Source organism: Melanotaenia boesemani, chromosome 21, assembly GCF_017639745.1.
Source record: "Melanotaenia boesemani isolate fMelBoe1 chromosome 21, fMelBoe1.pri, whole genome shotgun sequence".
Classification (NCBI taxonomy): domain Eukaryota; kingdom Metazoa; phylum Chordata; class Actinopteri; order Atheriniformes; family Melanotaeniidae; genus Melanotaenia; species Melanotaenia boesemani.
Window position 1 is genome coordinate 17218083 of NC_055702.1, and position 17949 is coordinate 17236031.

Sequence of the window (17949 nt, forward strand, 5' to 3'; positions counted from 1 at the left end):
TTCGTACAATGTTAGAGATGATCTGCTCACACCTCTCATACCGATGTAGACCCCACCCCCTTCCTTCCCCAATAAAACCACACAACATCTTCAAACGACCTACTCTTAACAAACATGTAATCCATTTACACTGGGGCACTTGTATAGTAGCCCCTACCCTCTCTGCCCATCCCTTCTATATCCACACAGACATACACACAAGCACATCTGGCCTGGGGGTAAATTAAGCCCTAACATTCCCACAGAGACTAATCTCCATCCATTTAGAGGGCTGTAATATTTAATCAGGAGGCCCTGGACCGTCTCCATGCACCACACGATGTGGCGTGGGTCATATGTTCATAGGAGAGGCCAGCCCAGAGGCAACGGAGGGGAATTCACTGCTAAAAGCAGCAATGCATTCAACCACAAAGCCTAACTGATCTGTGATGCTGCGCTCCTCTAAGGTGGAGAGGCTACAAACAGAAAGATGTGCTGCTTCTAGATGAATGTTGGGATTTTATGTTCTTGTTAAATATATTGCATGATAATCTAGTGATTCCTTGATCTGTCTATCATCCCCCTGCACTGTTTTCATTCACTTTCAAAACATTAACTGTGAAACTGCATGAAGATAAAATTGAAATATTTTGTTGTAAACATATAAAACACATCATTATGATGAATAGAAATTTTCTAAGTGACATGAGCAACTGTAGTTACAGTAATGACAACATTTCATTAGTTAATAGGCAACTTAGTTTTACATTTTAATCAGGATGAATATTCAAAAATGCTGACCATGACACCACCATACAGCCCACTTAGTTAGTTTTTTATTCATTGTTAGCTTAGGAAGAAATCTGGTAAAGGTGGTAAACAAATGAACTTGTAATATGTTTCTCCAAAGTTTGTGGGACACAGAGAAAACATTAAAAAACAGTAAAATAAATAAATAAATAATAATAATAAAAAATACTGACATATGACACATGAATTTCACATTTTAGTCTCATGTCCACGTTAACCATCCAATCCTGTTTTTTTTTTTTTTTTTTTTTTCATAAGGTAATTCAGCCCTGTATTTTTTATATGCAACCCAGTATTTTCTTCACTCAAATAACTTTAAAGTCAGGCTACAAACGCATGTGAAAAAAAACTTTTCAAATGTGTCAGGGGTAATAGAATAAAAAAAGGAAGACGTATTAACTTAATTTTATTTCAGTTTCAAATAAGGTCTGAAATAAAGTCATCTTTCTCTATTTGACAGGCTTCTTCTTACTTTAAGTCTTATGCTGCCGAAGCTCATTTTAAATGCTCTCAAATGCTCTGCCCCATATTCAGTTTACACTGAAATTTTCTTTCTTTTGTTTTTTATTTAGCAACAAACCTTATGAAATTAAAGCAAAGGTTGTGGCCTTAAAAATGACCATATCACTCTGATATGGTTCCTAAAATTATTTTTTTTATGAAATTAGCTTTTCAACAGAGTTTTTGTCCCTCTTATTCTGCCACCTTCTCGCATTGTTACACTGTAAGTCTTTCTGACGCAGGACATGCAGCAGGCTCAGAGGTAGACAGTGCAGTGTTAGCCTTCCTGCCTGGAGGGATCACACCGGACACAGCCAACTGTTCTAAAACTCACACCCAGGAAAGGTCAGGTTTCGCACCATCAGTGTGGAAATCCTGCACCGAGAAGCGTGCAGTCTATATATTTTTAACAATTCAGTGCTGCTGGTGGTTGCATTTGCATCAGAATGTAGAGCAAAACACGCTCAGCTCGATGTGTGACTAAAAAAGCAGCCTCTGCTGTGATTTTGTGTTTTATAAAGGCAACATTTGCGTTGCTAAACGGCTAGTGATAAAAGTGTCATGTGAGTGACCAATGTAACGCCTGCTCCCTGATTCAGACTGACTCTAATGGGAAGCCTTGGTGAATTTTTCATGCAGCCCAGAGGGGAAGGACGAGCGACCGCATGGGCAGATTACAACCTCTAGGAGAAAAAGAAATAGTGTGCAGCAAAGTGAAGGAGTAACCTGGGATTCAGGTCATATCCTCATCTGTCTATCAGTTTTTTAGTGTTTACAATAGATTTGAGTGTGAATCAAAACTATACTGTACAATTCAAGAGCAAATTTCAACCCTTCTGACAGATTAAGTGTGAATTTTCTGTACTGTTTAGGTTAACCTATCTTGTACTAAAGCTGATAAATAAGAGCAACTTGATCCAGATTATTCTCTTTGAACCTTATGGATTAAAAGCACACCAAGATCTCATTATAATTAGTTAAAATTTCTGCAAGAAAGCCCTAAAAAAATTATCCATCTGTTCAGTGCACACATACCACAGCTCACTCAGATAGCTCGTAGCACTGTCTTGCGTATGCAAATATGTTTTGCCTGGAAATCTATTTGGAGTTGCTCGAAGGAATCCAGAACGGCCATCCTTCTGTCTCCCCTCGCCGGCTCACGCGGGGCTCCCTCTTGCAGCCGATCTCCTCTCGCGTGGAAAACATTTTCACCAGCTCCACACGCATGGACACACTGTCAGCGGCACCGCCTTGCCTCCGACAGCTTACATCACCATGGGCCAATATGCAGATCTCATGGGCCCACACTAGCAGTCCTGTCCGCAAGCAGAACAAGGAGCCCTGCAACTGTTTGCTCAGTTGGATTATACATGCAACACAGAGACACGGGGAATAATTATCCATTCAGTAAGGAAACCAGTGATTTTGACTTTATGCTACATATTTAAAAGTCCCTTTTTGGTACAGAGATGAAAGTGTGCAGTGTTGCAATTCTTTCTTCTTTTCAGATTAAATATTTTTATTGTAGCCACTATTTACAGGATTTTAAAAATGCATTTCTGTTTAAGTCAAAAGTCATAAAGAATCTTTATGTTAAAAGTTTTGTCTGGTTATGTATGAAGAATTGATACTGCTCATTGGCAGGGATGTAAAAAGAAGGAAATAATGGTTTTCTGTGTGTGTGTGTGTTTGTGTGTCTTTGTGTGTATACCAGAGGGCTGAGAAGGCAGGCTTGGGCAGATGGTCCACAAAGGTGTTACTACACAGTGAGTGGGCACTGCGATTGATGCATTGCAACATCCAAGAAGGTGGAACATTTGGCTGCTGACCCGCAGTCAGAACTCATTGGCCCTTCCTTCTCCTTATTTAGCTGCTGCAAGAGCGCCGACGGGTGATTTGGTCAGAACAAACACACATTGGAAACGCACCACTTTCCCACCCTGAAGGAAGCCTGTACGGGCTGTGCACTGAAAACTTCTCCTTCGTTTCTTAGAGGAGGTCATGATGTTGGTTCAGGCAGGGAGGATGAGTGCACAGAGTCATGGAGACGAACGGAGGCGGCACACAGGGTTACTGTTACACTTGGATGAAGAAAATCTGACCCTAAGCCTGTTCTGAGGGGCCTTTGTTAGTGAAGCAACTTCATATGCCTTGATTTCTGCAAGTAAAATGTCTTGTATTTGTTTGCCATGGCTTGTTAAGGAACAATGGAGAAATGAGGAAAGAGAGTCTAATTTTTTTTTTACCTACGCACCAGGGGAGAAATGTCCATTTTTAAATTCTACAGGAAAAATCTTCCTGTACTTAAATCACTTCTCTAGTAGTTTAAAAATTGACATTTTACCACTGGAGCATGGAGAACTTAAAGTGAGCATGACCCCTTTTAGTCAAGAAAAACTTTGTTATACTTTCCTTTTTGCCACATGTTTAATGAATCACCAATAATATATCTGTTCTACCAGCAGCTAAAGGTAAAACTCCTACAAATAAAGTTAAAAATTTATTCCTAAAAATCATTCTTAAATAAAAAGTGAATAATTGAGTCTATCTTCTTTAGACAAATGTTCTGCAATATGTTTAAAAGACAATTTGGATGAAGAAGTTGCACAAGTTCAAAGACAAAGTAATCTCTTTAATAGCAAACAATATTAGTCATGCACATGGTGAGTTTTTATTTCAGGCCCAAAAGCGCTCTTACATCAGTTAAAACATGGAAAATTCATGAGTGAGTGTGCAAACCGAATGCAACATTACGGCAGAGGATTTTAAACAAGATAATAGCTTTCTGTCTCACAGTGCAGCTAAAACCATCACGTCTGCAGTTAAGAATAACACACCCGCTCCATGTTTGCTGTTTCAATGTCTCCTTTAACATTTTTATCATCAATGGCGTTTGTCAAAAAAATGTGCTCTGACAAATTTGGACGAAAGCAGGTTTTAGAAATATGGTTATAAAGCTTTATATAATTCTAAGTATTTTAGTGATATTTTAAAAATCACAGCATTTTTTTAAATTTAACTACATGTTATAAATAGCTGTTATCATGTCTTTGTTGTTACATTGTGGCATCATGATGTTTTTATCATTTGACTGTTTTTTACTGTCTTCACAGTGCAAATTAAAACAATTTTATCAGGATTGTGATGGTTTGTTTATATATATTTACTGATTTAAAAATGTTTAAAAGTTATTGTGTAAAATCACCTAAGTGGATGAATGCATGATTATACAGAATTTCAGGCAAGGTGCTGTGTAATGTGACAAAGTGCAGAGCGCCACCCTGTGGATACATCTGGAAAATCAACTTTTATTTTCTACTACATTTGCAAAAGTAACTTCTTGTTATTGTGAACTGCAAAGTGAGTAAAGTTGACCTGATTTCCCAGAAGTCATAAAGGTGAGCTTCTTACTTTCATGGGTTATAGTTTGAAAGTTTAAAAAACAAAAGAAGGTAAAGTGCAGAAAGCACAAGTTTTGACAGCCTTTTTATTATTATTATTTTGTTTTTTTTTTTGCCATGTTACATAAACTTTCAAGATTTTTGAAGCAGCTAAAGATTTTTTCTTTACTTGTTTAGGGATCTTCACTTTTTCTAACAGCAACAAGCTTCAACTCCTGAAAGATTCTTGGGTTGACATGAATGCACAGTTCATCTGAGATCTATTCAGGTTTGGATGATGATTAAATTTCGGGGAAAGAGGGTTATTTAAAATCATTTAGCTTCATCTTCTCGAGATGGTGCATTGCTCTAGATAATTAACTAGTTGTAAAAAACTCTTAATCAGTTCATTTAATCTCTTTTGAGATTAAAGCTCATGCTTCATTGGTGTTAAAAGCTTCCTGGGAGCTTCCTGTAATTTTGTCTCTCCTATCAGCTGTCTTTGATAGAACTCATCATATCCGCCACCATTTCTGTTAAATGGAATAAATGCAGTTTCATTAATTAAATTCAGTTTTTGTAGCCTCGTATTTGTGAGCATGCTCAGATTGTTCAGTCTTGGGCAGCTGCTTACAAATGTTTATAAAGTATTAAAACTGGTATTGTGTGGCCTTTCTGAGTTAACAGTAAAAAGTTATATGATGGACAACGAACTTTTACTTGGCACCTCCTTCCTTTTTTTCCCACTCAAACTTTAACCAACAAAATAACATTTTAATCATATTAAAATGGCTAGAAAAACAACGCATTTCATCTTTGTCAATTTCCACTCATATTTGCTTAAAACAGAGTTTAGTTTTCATATGCCACTCTGTTCTAACAGTAAGCAGAAAAAAAGCTTTAGGTGGGTCACTGGTGAAGCCAAAGTTTTAGTGATTAATAAGCAATGCTCATCTTAACTGAATGTGTGTTGTGCTCCAGAGAATAAATAAATAGTTACAGTTCATGTAGTTCAAACAGAGACTTGCGGAATGAATGGAACAACAGATCCGAAGCTACAGAAGACCAAAACACATCAGTATCAGTCCAACACCCACCTCCAAAGTCTGACCCCTGTCTGAGTTGGACTCCACATCGAGTCAATCATCATCTACCACCATCACGTTCCCATTCAGCTCATACTCCATGGCGGCCCAGTCGAAAATATTTCCCTTAGGGACTTTGTGTCCATAGTGCCAGGCCTGGACCATGCTCCTAGAAAGCACAGAGTCCCACATATTCAGATCAGTCACCTCCCCCACGAAGCTCTGCCCGGCCTCCAGCCCTCCCAGGTGTTTGTCTGGGTCCTGCCCCAGCAGGACGGTGCCTTTGGGGCGGATGCTGTGACCGGGTTTATACACCTGGTATGTGCTGCGTTTCCCATCCACCCAAAAAGCAGCGAGGCCGGTGCGAGACTCCCAGGTGAGGCAGAGGCTGGTCCGGAAGGTGGTGAGCGGAGGCAAGTGGAAGAAGACTCCATCACCGCTCAGGTAGAAGGAGATGCGTCCGTCCTTTTCACGCCACATGTTTAGCTCGTCGTAGTCAGCGGTGCGGTAGGCGAACAGGATGATCTGCCGCTCCTCCGGAAGCTCGGTGGCCACACGCATGCAGAGGGTGAAGGCCCGGAGTGCCATCTCCTTCTGCGGGATCAGGGCCACGAAGCTGAAGTCCGTCTCGTAGGGGAAGACCAGGACTTTGTCACTCAGACCCACTGGAGGTCACAAGATCACAAGATATCTCTGTCAGCGTGAACACTTAAAACAACTAAAGATTTTTTATTCAGGCAAATTTACTTGCGTTTAAGTTTCAATTGACCTATTAATTAATTAATTTGTTTATGTATTTATGTATGTATTCATATATTTGTTTCCAGGCTACTATATAATTATGCTTTGTATCACTATGGGAAAAATTCATTGATAAATAGATAAATACATAAATGATTATATAAATAAAAGAGCTGCATAACAGACAAATTATGTCTTTACTCCAAAGAGGCAGCGGTAAAAGGGATTTAAATTATTATACACAAAATGAGGTGTCTGAAAATAACCTACTAAAGCAAATCCGTTATTAATGACTTGAAGAAAGTACAATGCAAACAAGGTAAAGATACAAATATGTAGCAAATGTATTTTCTATACTAGTCAGTCATTGATATATCTTGCAATATATGGATTTAGTTTCCAAATGTGTTTATGATCAACTTCTACTAAAGCAGCAACCACAGCCTCCCAAATGCAGCTCAACCAGGTATGCAGTCTTTCATCTCCGTAAATCCCATGTAAGAGGAGCCTAATTGGTCAATAGGAATGAAGTCAAGTGAAGTAAGTCAGAAGTCAGTCCTCTTTGAGGCCTTTGCTGACTAATGTACCAGTGAAATATCTGAATGCATGTGTAGAAACAATGTCCTGTGTGCAGATCACAGCCTAGCTGGACACTTTCGACCTCCTCCTCTAATGCAGGCAGTATTAGGAGTTCATTTTCATCTTCTTGTTAATTTTTTTCAACCATTTCCACTCATAGTGTTTTTTGAGACCCTGTTGACTAATTAAAATAAATTATTTGGTTGCCTGATGGTTACACTTTGATAGTTGAGATATTTCAGTAACGTGTGTAAGTTTTCATTGTTAGATAAATTCAGTTTTGGCCCATTTTACCTGAATTGAGTAATCAAGTGGATAATGATGCAATTATTCTTATACTATTATAAAATGGCTTTATTACTTCAGAGTGCATGCGCCCCCATTATATATGCTAAAAATTACACGTCATGTCTCATACAAGTCACAGAGTGCAGATTATAAGAACAACAAGCAGCTTTTGTCTGTTCAGAAACAATGCCAATCCACGTTTCTAGTTAAAAAAGGTTCATAAAAATCAGCTTGAATATGCAAAGAGAAGATGAATGTAATGCCCTCAATGCATAAAGCCTGATAATATTTTTATTTTCAAGCAAAAGTGTAATCCCAAGGGTACAAGTCAACCAAACATAGTTTGGGGATGATTACTAGGAGATTGTTGAGTGACCAAATATAAATCCTGTTAGAAGTCTTTAGTGGGGTTTAAAGGTAGCTTCGCCTGCATAAACTAAAGAAGCTGCTCTGCACAAACAAAACAGAACGTTTAAACAAGAGATGATAGTGCATTAAAATTCAAATATATTTATGGAGCACTTGATGTTTAAATGATACAATAAATACTGTCTTTGAGAATTTATGCTTTTTTACTTTTTTGAAGAAAACTTGATCCAAACCTATTAAAATGGCAAAGATTTTACCTTTAAAGCTGAATGCTCAACTCTTATTACTTTTTATTCAAGAGACAGCTATTTAAAAAAAAAAGATAAACATGACAGCAAAGTCAGCAATAATAATTAAATAAATATTTTTATTTACTTTCCATTTATCTAGTTTAGAGGCGGAGAGATGAAAGCTTTTACTGCTTGGAAAAATGTATTTCTCTGGAGGAAATGATCATTTCTGGAATTAATTTTTTACTTTAATGTGCTTTTTTGCCTTTTATGTTCTTATTGTGGCTCTCACCTAAAGATTAATTCATGCAAAACTATCAGTTTTTAACAATAAAGTCATTCTTAAATCCATACCTTGTGTGGCTGAGAAGGAGGTTGAACTCATTACAGTTACACCAAGCAGAAGCACAGCAATCCTCGTTGTGTCGATGTGCTACAAACATGCACAGAACATCCATATTAGGCGTTCAACTACTAGATCAATAACTAAATGCTAATCAAATTATATTAATTCTTGGTCAGAAAATAATAAATAAACCTTACCATCTTGATGTTGTTTTGTTGTTCCACTGTGTTGCTAAGTCAGCCCCTCTCACCAATAACCCGTGCCCAGTCCTCTTCCCTCCTAGTACCGGCTGTGATGTCAGCTCTTTAATGGACACTCTGACAATAGGTCTGGTGTGTGAAGGCTGGGTCACAGCCTGTCCGTGTGACTGTGGCACACACGCATTTTCATCTATGTGATCAAACCAGCCTGCAGTGTTTCCAACAAGGGGAATTTAAATAAATTATAAATAACAAAAAGTTAAATATTATGTGTTTGTCAGCAAGTTAGGATCAAACAAGAACATGGCCTTTTAATATAACTGTATATTTTAGGGAAGAGAGGATAAAAAAAATAAAATACAAGCAAAGTGTAACATCTAGAATATGCATCTGTAATAAGCAGAGGTTCTGATCAGGAGAAGGGTGAGACATGTAAATGGAACCTTACGAAAAGAGGTCTGGATTTTAGGAAATAATTAAGTGATTATTAAAACTGAAGTGTTTCTTCAGCATTTCTGGTCGTTTAACTTCGTGCAGTTTAGTGATTTTAAGACTTTTAGATCCTCTTTTTAAAATGTGAGCAGTTTTGACAAATATTCTCATTAACATAAGCAGTTGGTGAGATGATGCTATATAAGTTGCTGCATAATGATCAAGAACATAGTGACATTGATTTAGTCGAACATATACTGTAGAAGTACATTATATGCTGCATTCACCTTTATTTGGACATCTGAGGCTTAAAGGTCCGTTTACACTGAATATTTGTTAGAATTTGATTTTCTATATTTGGAGTGGCACCTGGGGGCTAGTCAGATTTTAGGGGTGCCTTGTTAGATATAAATAAAGGAAACAGCAGACTTATTTATACTGTAATTGTTAGCATAAATGTGCCAAACTTGCTGCAAAGTGTACAAGGAAATTTCTTTTAGAAAGGTCACAAGTGGTAAGATGGTGTGCATTTATAGATGCTTCAAGAATTACTGATGTAAGAAATGTGCTTTTCTTTTAAAATTAAATATCAATAGATTGTTTTTATTTCATTCATTTAGGTATTTATTTTTACATTTATAAGTTTTTCTTTGTATTATGGTAGTAAGGTCAGTAGGGAGTGGGTTATCCTGCTTCAGATCAGGTTAGAAACAACAAGTCTTTTTTTTTTTACCAAAGAGCACAAAATTACACAAATAAATGAAATTTAAAAAGAGATAAATAAAAAACAAAAATATGTCATTTCTACATTTCATTACAGGCTTTGTGATTTATTCATTCTGGCATTTGTGCTCCTCCATAATTGTTAAATCTACAACATAACTAGCCCCAACAGCACATCTTAACTAGTTCAGTCACTTTAGAACAAATGAACATTTATTGCAGAGTGTACCTTTTCTTTTAGTTCTATCAATAGATTTCTAATAAGCAGCAAAGTTCCATTCATACTTGGTATCTCTTTAATGATCATCTCGCATCAAACACCACAACAAACTCCAAGTTCTAGGTTTAATGGGAACAAATGAAGATTGAATCGGGCATTTATGTTATCAACATATCTACATTTAATACAGTTTCTCAAGCTCTAGGATTTCTCAAGAAAAAAAGAACCCTATCTTGTCAAGAAATAAAATCTGTATAACACCAGCAAATTATATACACCGCCTGCACCCCAACACAAACGGCCACCAACAGGCCTAATTCATTACAGACACATTCAGCTGGAAAACCTGTAAACTACAAGCACTGAACTAGAAATGTGTTTTACAGAGAGTGCCGGACAGCCAGCACGCAAACACTTGGACCGAGGTATGGATGAGATAAGAAGGCCTTAACTCTTCCAGCATTTCTATGACGGAGGTCAGGGCAGTGACGCCACTGGACCTCAAATCCTTGTGAGAGGTCATTTATATTGATGACACTCTCAGGAGAAAAAGCATCAGCGAAAGGTGAGAAAAATGCAAACCATCGTTCAAAGTAAATTCAATTCATGCTCGATTGTGAGCGTCCACTGTCAATCCAGGCACACAGCACGAGCCACACACAATGTCTCAGTACATTTTTGCTTCTATAAACAGCAGAGACAGCACAGACCATTTGTTAAAGCAGGTTTTAGCAACCACCAAAACAGCTCATGTCTCTCATTTATCAAGTTTAAACATTTAAACGATTGGAATTTTTATCCAGCAATGAGAAAATGTTTTTGTATACAGCCATTCTTTTTTTTTCCAGTTCAAGGCTTTTCAGGAAAACCTTGCATTGTCCAGATTAAAAAAAAAATAATAATAAAGAAGAAAACATCTTGGATTACTGAAGGTTCACTAAACCTAAAGAAATACACAATGCATACATTCAACTTATCTCAATTGTCTGTACTGGGTTTTGATTGATATGGAAAGAAAGAAAAACTCTTCTATCTACTCATAATCTTACAGTAAAGTGACATGGGATGGTATGTACGAAGCCCCACCACCATTATGTAGAAAAGTGACCCTTTTCTATTATTCATCATGAAAAACTTGCATACAAACAAATTACCATTGTTTAGAACAGGTTTTGGCATTTTCGTGACCACTTCCAACAACAGTACATCAATAGTTGCTCCATTTCTTAATGAAAAACTACCTAGAAAATACTGGAGTAAATGCCAAATAAAAAGTTGATGTCTTCATGAATTGTGCCACCAAAATTTTTTCTTTCTTTTTTTTCTAATTATTGGTGGTATATGTGAAACACTGGAGTGCAGTGCTTTCCAAGAAATGTGGCACTCAGAGAAAGTGAAAGACGGTGAAAGAGATGAAGCAGGAAGGGTGCCTGCGAGACCTGAGAACATGGTCTCTAATTGGAGTACAGGAAGGAGTCAAGGCTTAAAAGATGAGAAACAGCATGAAAGAGGGAAGGACCATAAAGAGAAGAGTAAACTGGTCTTAAAGGGAGCAGCAGGCCATGAACACTGAGCCTTAGAGATTTGGAGCTGGAAGTTTTACAGCGAAGATAGAATGAGGGGGGAAGCGGCAGACCAAGACACATGGCTCCCGGTTTGTATTCCACAGACTGGCTTTTCGTGCTTGTGTAAGGTACATATCCAGGCAAGGGGTGATCTGTTCTCTATAGTCTTATGTTGTCCAGGCTTTGCGGTAATTACTGGGGTATGGAGGAGAAAAGGGAGGCGTCTCTTCAGTAGTCCTCCACCCAGCCGTTCTCCTGGATAAAGGCATCGATAACTTCCTTCATAGCCAGGTTTGGGATCAGCTGATCCTGGGTCAGGGGACTCCGGGTGACTGGATCAAAATGACCGACTCGCTGCACAGATGTAAAACAAGAAGAGTTCAATGTATTTAGGTACAGTTAACAGAATACAATATGTTTTAGATTTACTTTATTTGTCATGCCAAAGCCATAAATAATTTCACCTGTAGGTGCTCTTCGATGTCTTTGCGGTCATAGGTGATTCCACTGGGTGTGATGCAGGGCTCCCTCATCAGCTCAAAACTGATCTTCCCACAAAGATAATCTGGGATTTCACGCTTCTGGTAAAAGAAAATAAAAAACAAAACTGAGGCACTGCAACATCACATAAAGGTAAATGACCACAACTGCAACCAGAACAGAGAGAAAAATATTGCAGGGTTCACATATTTTAATTACAAACTGCATTCATCCCAACTCTGTATCAAATATTACACAAAAGCATCACCAAGAATAAGTTGTTTTTTAAGTATTTTTTTCAAAACTTTATTTGTGTTACGTTTTTCAAAGTCACTCAAATCTGAACTGAACACCTACAGATAAAAACAGAGGGTGCACACTTTGCTGACAGACATATCAGCCGATAATTATGATTATTACCTGAGGAAAGTCAACATCCATCCATAGAAAAATTCTCAGTGAACAGACGGCAACAGTTACCATAGAAACTGCTTAGCTGCTTGTCTTAAGTGTACATTTTTATCTGCATCATTGGTATCATATAGGTTGTAAAAAAAATGCAGAACTGCAGTAAAGATAAAATTAAGGCATTTATTCTACTAGGTGTGTGTTAATTACCTTTCCCTTAGACAAGAATATGGCTTGTGTGTACAATTAGCAAACATAATGTGGGTAAACATGTCTGTGTAACTCCGCTTTTTGACTGATGCAAACATGGATAATCTCATTCAGCATGAAACAACACGTTAAGTAGCACAAATGTTTTTCATACTCACTTTTCTTTTCTCATCCACTTGGGAGAAGAGCTCATCCATGTCCATTAAATACTTGTCCTTAGCCAGGTATTTCCATGATTAAGAAAAAAAAATGATACAAGTATTTATTTGTGTTTACTGCATTTTAAACATAAAATGTCTGCACTGGTTAAGTATAATAGCTGAAGTAAATAAAAAAAACATACATGCTTTGATGAAATCTTGGCAACATCACCTCCATTTTGATTGTCATCCTGTTTTTCTTTGTATTCTTCTAGCTCTCTGCAAAAATATAAAAGGTATTACAAAGTACTGCCTCACCCAAAGACCAACATGCCAGAGTCATTTGAGTCAAATGCAATATTAAACCACCAGTCGCTACCAGGAAACTTCCCAGCCTCACCTTTCCTTCTCAGCCAGTATGAGTTTAGTTAGGTAGGCGTGTAACTCATTCTCCTGGTTGATACGCTTCTCCTCGATGCTGTTCCAACGTTTTTTCTTGGCAATGCGCAAAGCACTTGGGATGTCATCTCCAAAATTCAGCCTCTGCTCTTTTGCCAGGTTATAAGCTGTAAAATAAAAACACAATACTTTTATCATAATATTTCCCATACCAATTTTCCATCAAATAGATTTTTTTTATGATACAATTGTATGTGTTTTATTAACACATTATTTATTTAACCTCATAACAACTCAGTCAGCATCAATACTGGTATAACAACACACACTAAACACCACTATCATAAACACCAACAACAGTCGTTTAACTTGTTTCCTCGTTATTTTATAGTGCCGCTATAAAGCAAAAATGTTCTCCAGTTAGCACATCATACTTAAACGTCTTGCCGACTGGACCACGGATGACTTTTAGTGGGGTTGGAAGAACATGACAGCTCCAAACTGGAACCTTTTGGTCACATGCATTTATCATTTTTGTGCCCCTTATGCCTTTAAATGAGAAAAGAACAAGGACTGCTGGGTTTGCGCTTGTGTATCAACGAGTGAGAGAGCTGGAGATCGAATGGAGGTTCTCGTCATTACGTCGAAGCAGATTGGGGACAAATCTGCATGAGCTATCATCTGACTGTCTCTAGTTAGCTAACCAACCTGTTCTCTCTTTTTCATCTATTGGTTCACTTGAAAGAAAAATCATTCAGAACCTCTTGTGATACTATTTTCAGATGAGGATAACACAAAGAGTCAGATGATGATCTCAAAACTAAAAAAAAAAAAAGGAAATACCTATTATTTCTGGTAAGAGTAACTCTCTGTTCACCATTTGCTAAAACTAGTTTGCAGACATGTTAGCAAATGTTATCTTCAGGAGATTAAATTAACTTTTGATCAGCATAAAGAACTGTAATGACAATTTAATATAACTTCCCACATTATGATTCAAGAGCTGCTGATGACAAAATTCAAAAGTTAAATAAAATGATTTAATAAAAAAATTCAAGTGAACCACATTTAAAGAAACAACACAAGCGTGCATAGATGTGTGAACAAATGAGCATACGCCGATTTAATACACAACACATTCATTTTTTTCTCTACCTTAACAGCAATATGGATGTTTTGATAATGAAATGACAATTCACATAAACAACTTGCCATTTTATGTGAACTGGAGGTGTTTGGATTAAGGGGTTTATTTCTAAGATGTCAAAATCCTTAAAAAATAGAAGGAAAAAAAGATATTCAAACAAATTGTTTTCTCCCCTTTAAGCATGACTTAATTTTGTGATTCTTGGCTTTAAAATGAAAGAGCAACTAGGGGTTTCTGTAAATGTCTAATTACCAAAGCAATAATATGTAACTGCTAAGATGGTTAAAAGTATAACTGTTATAGATGAAGCAATTAATATCAGTTAAAGGCGTGGCGCTTCTAAAATTGACCGCTGTGAGCACCAGCATTGTAAATGGCTAATCTTAGTCTCTAGTTCTGAGGATCCAAGTAGCATCAGCCACAGCCTTTATATGAGTTGAACTGGACTTTTAGATATCTTTCCTTCTGACAATTCTCACAAAAAGACCACCGAATAGAGAATGCAACATGAGTAACTACTGCATTCATGGATCAACAGCAGAGACAGGACAACGTCAAAGCATAAAAAAAGGACATGCATGAATTTCCATTTAAACAATGCAATACATCAGCAAGATTAAGCAATGAATGAGAAAAGTGCATTTGCACACAGCCACAAAACTCTGAAACATTTCCCCATCCCCTATTTCCCCCAAGAGTTTTCTCTGACCTTTCTGCAGGTTGCCAATGGCCTCGTCATAGTTTTCAAGCTCCAGGTGACACTGGCCTAAGAAGAAGTGGGCCTTAACCGACTGACTGTCTAGTTCCAGGGCGTGCTTACAATCTGCCAGAGCCTTGTCATACTGCTGCAGTTTTACATGGCAGAGAGCCCTGTTGGTGTAGTATACTGCCACTGATGGATTACGGTTCTGGGAGACAGAATATAACAGACAATACACATGCTCTGTAAAATTATAGCACATTGGCACAATTATTCCTTCGATTTGTATTAACAATGAAAACATCCATTTCACATGCATGGACACTATATTTCATTTTTCATTTTTAGCAAAGACTCTAACTTAGGCATGCTCAGCTTTGATAACACAATGGAAGATACTCACTATAGCTTTACTATAGCAAGTAGCAGCCTCCTGGTACTTGCGGCAGAGGAAAAGCCGGTTCCCCTGCTCTTTCAGCTCCTGTGCGGTGGAACTCTTCTCCGGGCTGCCGGCCATCTTCTCCACCGGCTCCGCGGGGCCCGCCTCGCCCTGCTTCCCTATCCTGTTCCCCGTCTCTTCGGCTGGCTAGATGACAGGTTTCAGAATGTTCTGTTCGTCCTGGATCGCACACACTAGATCAGAGACACATTGCATGTAAAGGTAATATTCACTGCAATGCGCGTCATGGGTTATTTAGATACAATGCTTCTTGATGCCACCCAAAAGGCATTCGTTTAATTCGCTGACTGTGCGCACAGCTGAAAAATACAGCAAGGTAGTTAGGCTGCCGGCGATTTAACTATTCACATGACGGACATCGGTGGGAACTAAAGGAGCAGCACAACTAGCCATTAGGAAACATTACAGACTCCTGCCCTTATTCTTATTCATGCGTACAGCTTTACATGATGTAGGAGTGCTACGAACATGCAATCGTCTTTGTTATATTTTATGATATAGCTGTAGCTGACACTTAAACAAAAACAGTGACAATGTCAATAACTTTGGTCAACAGCTGACAGGAGATCGTTGCAATGCTACGTTAGCTAAGCTAGCGTAATCAGCTATGTTGACGGTTAACACCAGGGCAACGGATAGGTAAAGGACAATTTAGCTCTCTTAGCTTTAAATATACTTACAAAAGTCTAAAATAAGCTGCATCTGGTGTGTTAGAACTATAGCTATCGTGGTCAGAATTGATCGTTTGAACATTTACCACAACACCGCTAGGTAACCTTAGAAAACAGAAATAAGCTACTGCTATGTTAGCCTATTTTCAACACAGCCCACTGTCGCCCATTTCCACAAAACGTAGGGTTTCTTCTTGAGCTACACGAAATCTACCTCTTACCTTCAAACTGAACTCTTACATTCAGTTGAAAAGGAGTGTATTTAACTGAATATTAAATCTTTAATCGATTATTTTTTTCCCCCATACGGACTGTCATGACAGGTTGTTGTTATGCTGACGTCAAGCGCTCGTTCGCGACATCAACGGAAGCCGAGAGGACGCAGAACATTGAATAAAATAAACCAATAGTGAGAGAGAGAGAGAGAGAGAGAGAGAGAGAGAGAGAGAGAGAGAGAGAGAGAGAGAGAGAGAGAGAGAGAGAGATTTCAGAAACTGAAAAACTTGACAAGGGCGGTAAGTACTGTAACTAAAATATGTATTAGAATGTGCATTTTAAGCTTTTACATACATTTTTTACAGATACAATTTATTTCTTGTAGCCTTTTTTATCCTAATACACAAAGTATTTCGAATTATTTATATAATGGGATCTATCTATCTATCTATCTATCTATCTATCTATCTATCTATCTATCTATCTATCTATCTATCTATCTATCTATCTATCTATCTATCTATCTATCTATCTATCCATCCATCCATCCATCCTTCCATCCATGCATCCATAGCATATCCATAATCACAAAGACAGACGTAAGGACAAACTTAAAACAGTCTGTGTTCAACTTGATGTGCCCCCTTTACACTTCATTGTTTTGTATGCTCCACAGTGCTCACAGTAACCTTTTTATTGCAACCTGTTTCTGTCACTGTTTGATGCTGTTTTATACAGAAGCAGCTACACTAAAAAAGAGCCTGTAAGAGACAGTATGTACAAAAAAAACCCACAAAAAGAAAGAAAGAAAAAAAAAAAAAAGCATGATGTCACTGAGACACAGTTAAGACCTATTTAAGTCTAAATACATACATACGCACACACACACACATATATATATATAAATATAAATATATATATATATATAAAGACAAAGGTATATATATATATATATATATATATATATATATATATATATATATATATATATATATATATATATATATATATATATATATATACATATATATATATACGCACCTTTTTCCTTTTACTTATTTTTGTTTTGTCTGTGTATCTGCATGTGTCTGTCTGTGTATATGTGCATAAATAACCCCCACTAGATGGCACTCCACCATAACATTTTTTCATACATCAAACCTGACACAAAAGCAAAAGTTCATTCATTAAAAAAAGAAGAAAAAAATAACTAAAATGATACAGAAGTTGTTCTACCAGACATTTTTTCTAGATTACTGAATCTACTTGAAGCACAGCTAATGACACCCATCTCAAAAGTCACATAAAATCCCAAATTTTGAGAAGTAAACCTGTAGTTGATGATTGACGTCAGCAAAATGATTGCCAAAATACTGAAAATAACATAAAAGGATTCTTTTTTGGCAAGTGGATTAAAACAATGTAGTTTGAGCGTTAGGTCGTAGGTGCCATGCCATCCACGGAGCAGAGTAGGATCACAGTCAAGATCTTTGGCAATATTATCCCACCCACGAAGAGATCTATAAATGACCTTAATAGGCCTTTTTTTAATACAAATATCATTCAAGTTTAGCAGTGGAGGAATTAGCAAGACTGTGATTGTGGACAGGGTCACTTTTATCTCTGCCTGTTGCGCCTCTGTGAGGGCTTTGCACAGAGACAAATGTGTG

The 17949-nt window shown here is 37.4% G+C and overlaps 2 protein-coding genes across 2 annotated transcripts; both read right to left on the reverse strand.

Moving 5' to 3' along the window:
* Positions 1 to 3901: 3901 nt before the first annotated feature.
* Positions 3902 to 8614, reverse strand: crp1 (C-reactive protein 1). Its single transcript, XM_041974075.1, has 3 exons — positions 8506 to 8614; positions 8317 to 8395; positions 3902 to 6420 (listed from the first exon to the last, which is right to left on the reverse strand). Exons 1-3 carry the CDS (start codon positions 8506 to 8508, stop codon positions 5810 to 5812), a joined length of 693 nt encoding a protein of 230 aa, XP_041830009.1. The 5' UTR covers positions 8509 to 8614; the 3' UTR covers positions 3902 to 5809.
* Positions 8615 to 9941: 1327 nt separating this feature from the next.
* stub1 (STIP1 homology and U-Box containing protein 1) lies at positions 9942 to 16421 on the reverse strand. The gene is made up of 8 exons (XM_041974074.1): positions 16285 to 16421; positions 15336 to 15565; positions 14942 to 15140; positions 13087 to 13252; positions 12890 to 12965; positions 12705 to 12761; positions 11913 to 12029; positions 9942 to 11802 (listed from the first exon to the last, which is right to left on the reverse strand). The coding sequence occupies exons 2-8, from the start codon at positions 15447 to 15449 to the stop codon at positions 11677 to 11679; spliced, it is 855 nt and encodes a 284-aa protein (XP_041830008.1). The 5' UTR covers positions 15450 to 15565; positions 16285 to 16421; the 3' UTR covers positions 9942 to 11676.
* Positions 16422 to 17949: the final 1528 nt, after the last annotated feature.

Bases quoted from the DNA above. Each gene is read 5' to 3' on its own strand.
- crp1 (XM_041974075.1), bottom strand. The intron at 6,421-8,316 runs GTATGGATTTAA...TGTGACCTCCAG, and splicing joins CTCCTTCTCAGCCACACAAG to TGGGTCTGAGTGACAAAGTC.
- stub1 (XM_041974074.1), bottom strand. From the start codon at position 15,449: ATGGCCGGCAGCCCGGAGAAGAGTTCCACCGCACAGGAGCTGAAAGAG. The intron at 12,966-13,086 runs GTGAGGCTGGGA...ATATTTTTGCAG, and splicing joins ATACTGGCTGAGAAGGAAAG to AGAGCTAGAAGAATACAAAG. The intron at 12,030-12,704 runs GTGAGTATGAAA...TTCTTTTACCAG, and splicing joins AAGTGGATGAGAAAAGAAAA to AAGCGTGAAATCCCAGATTA.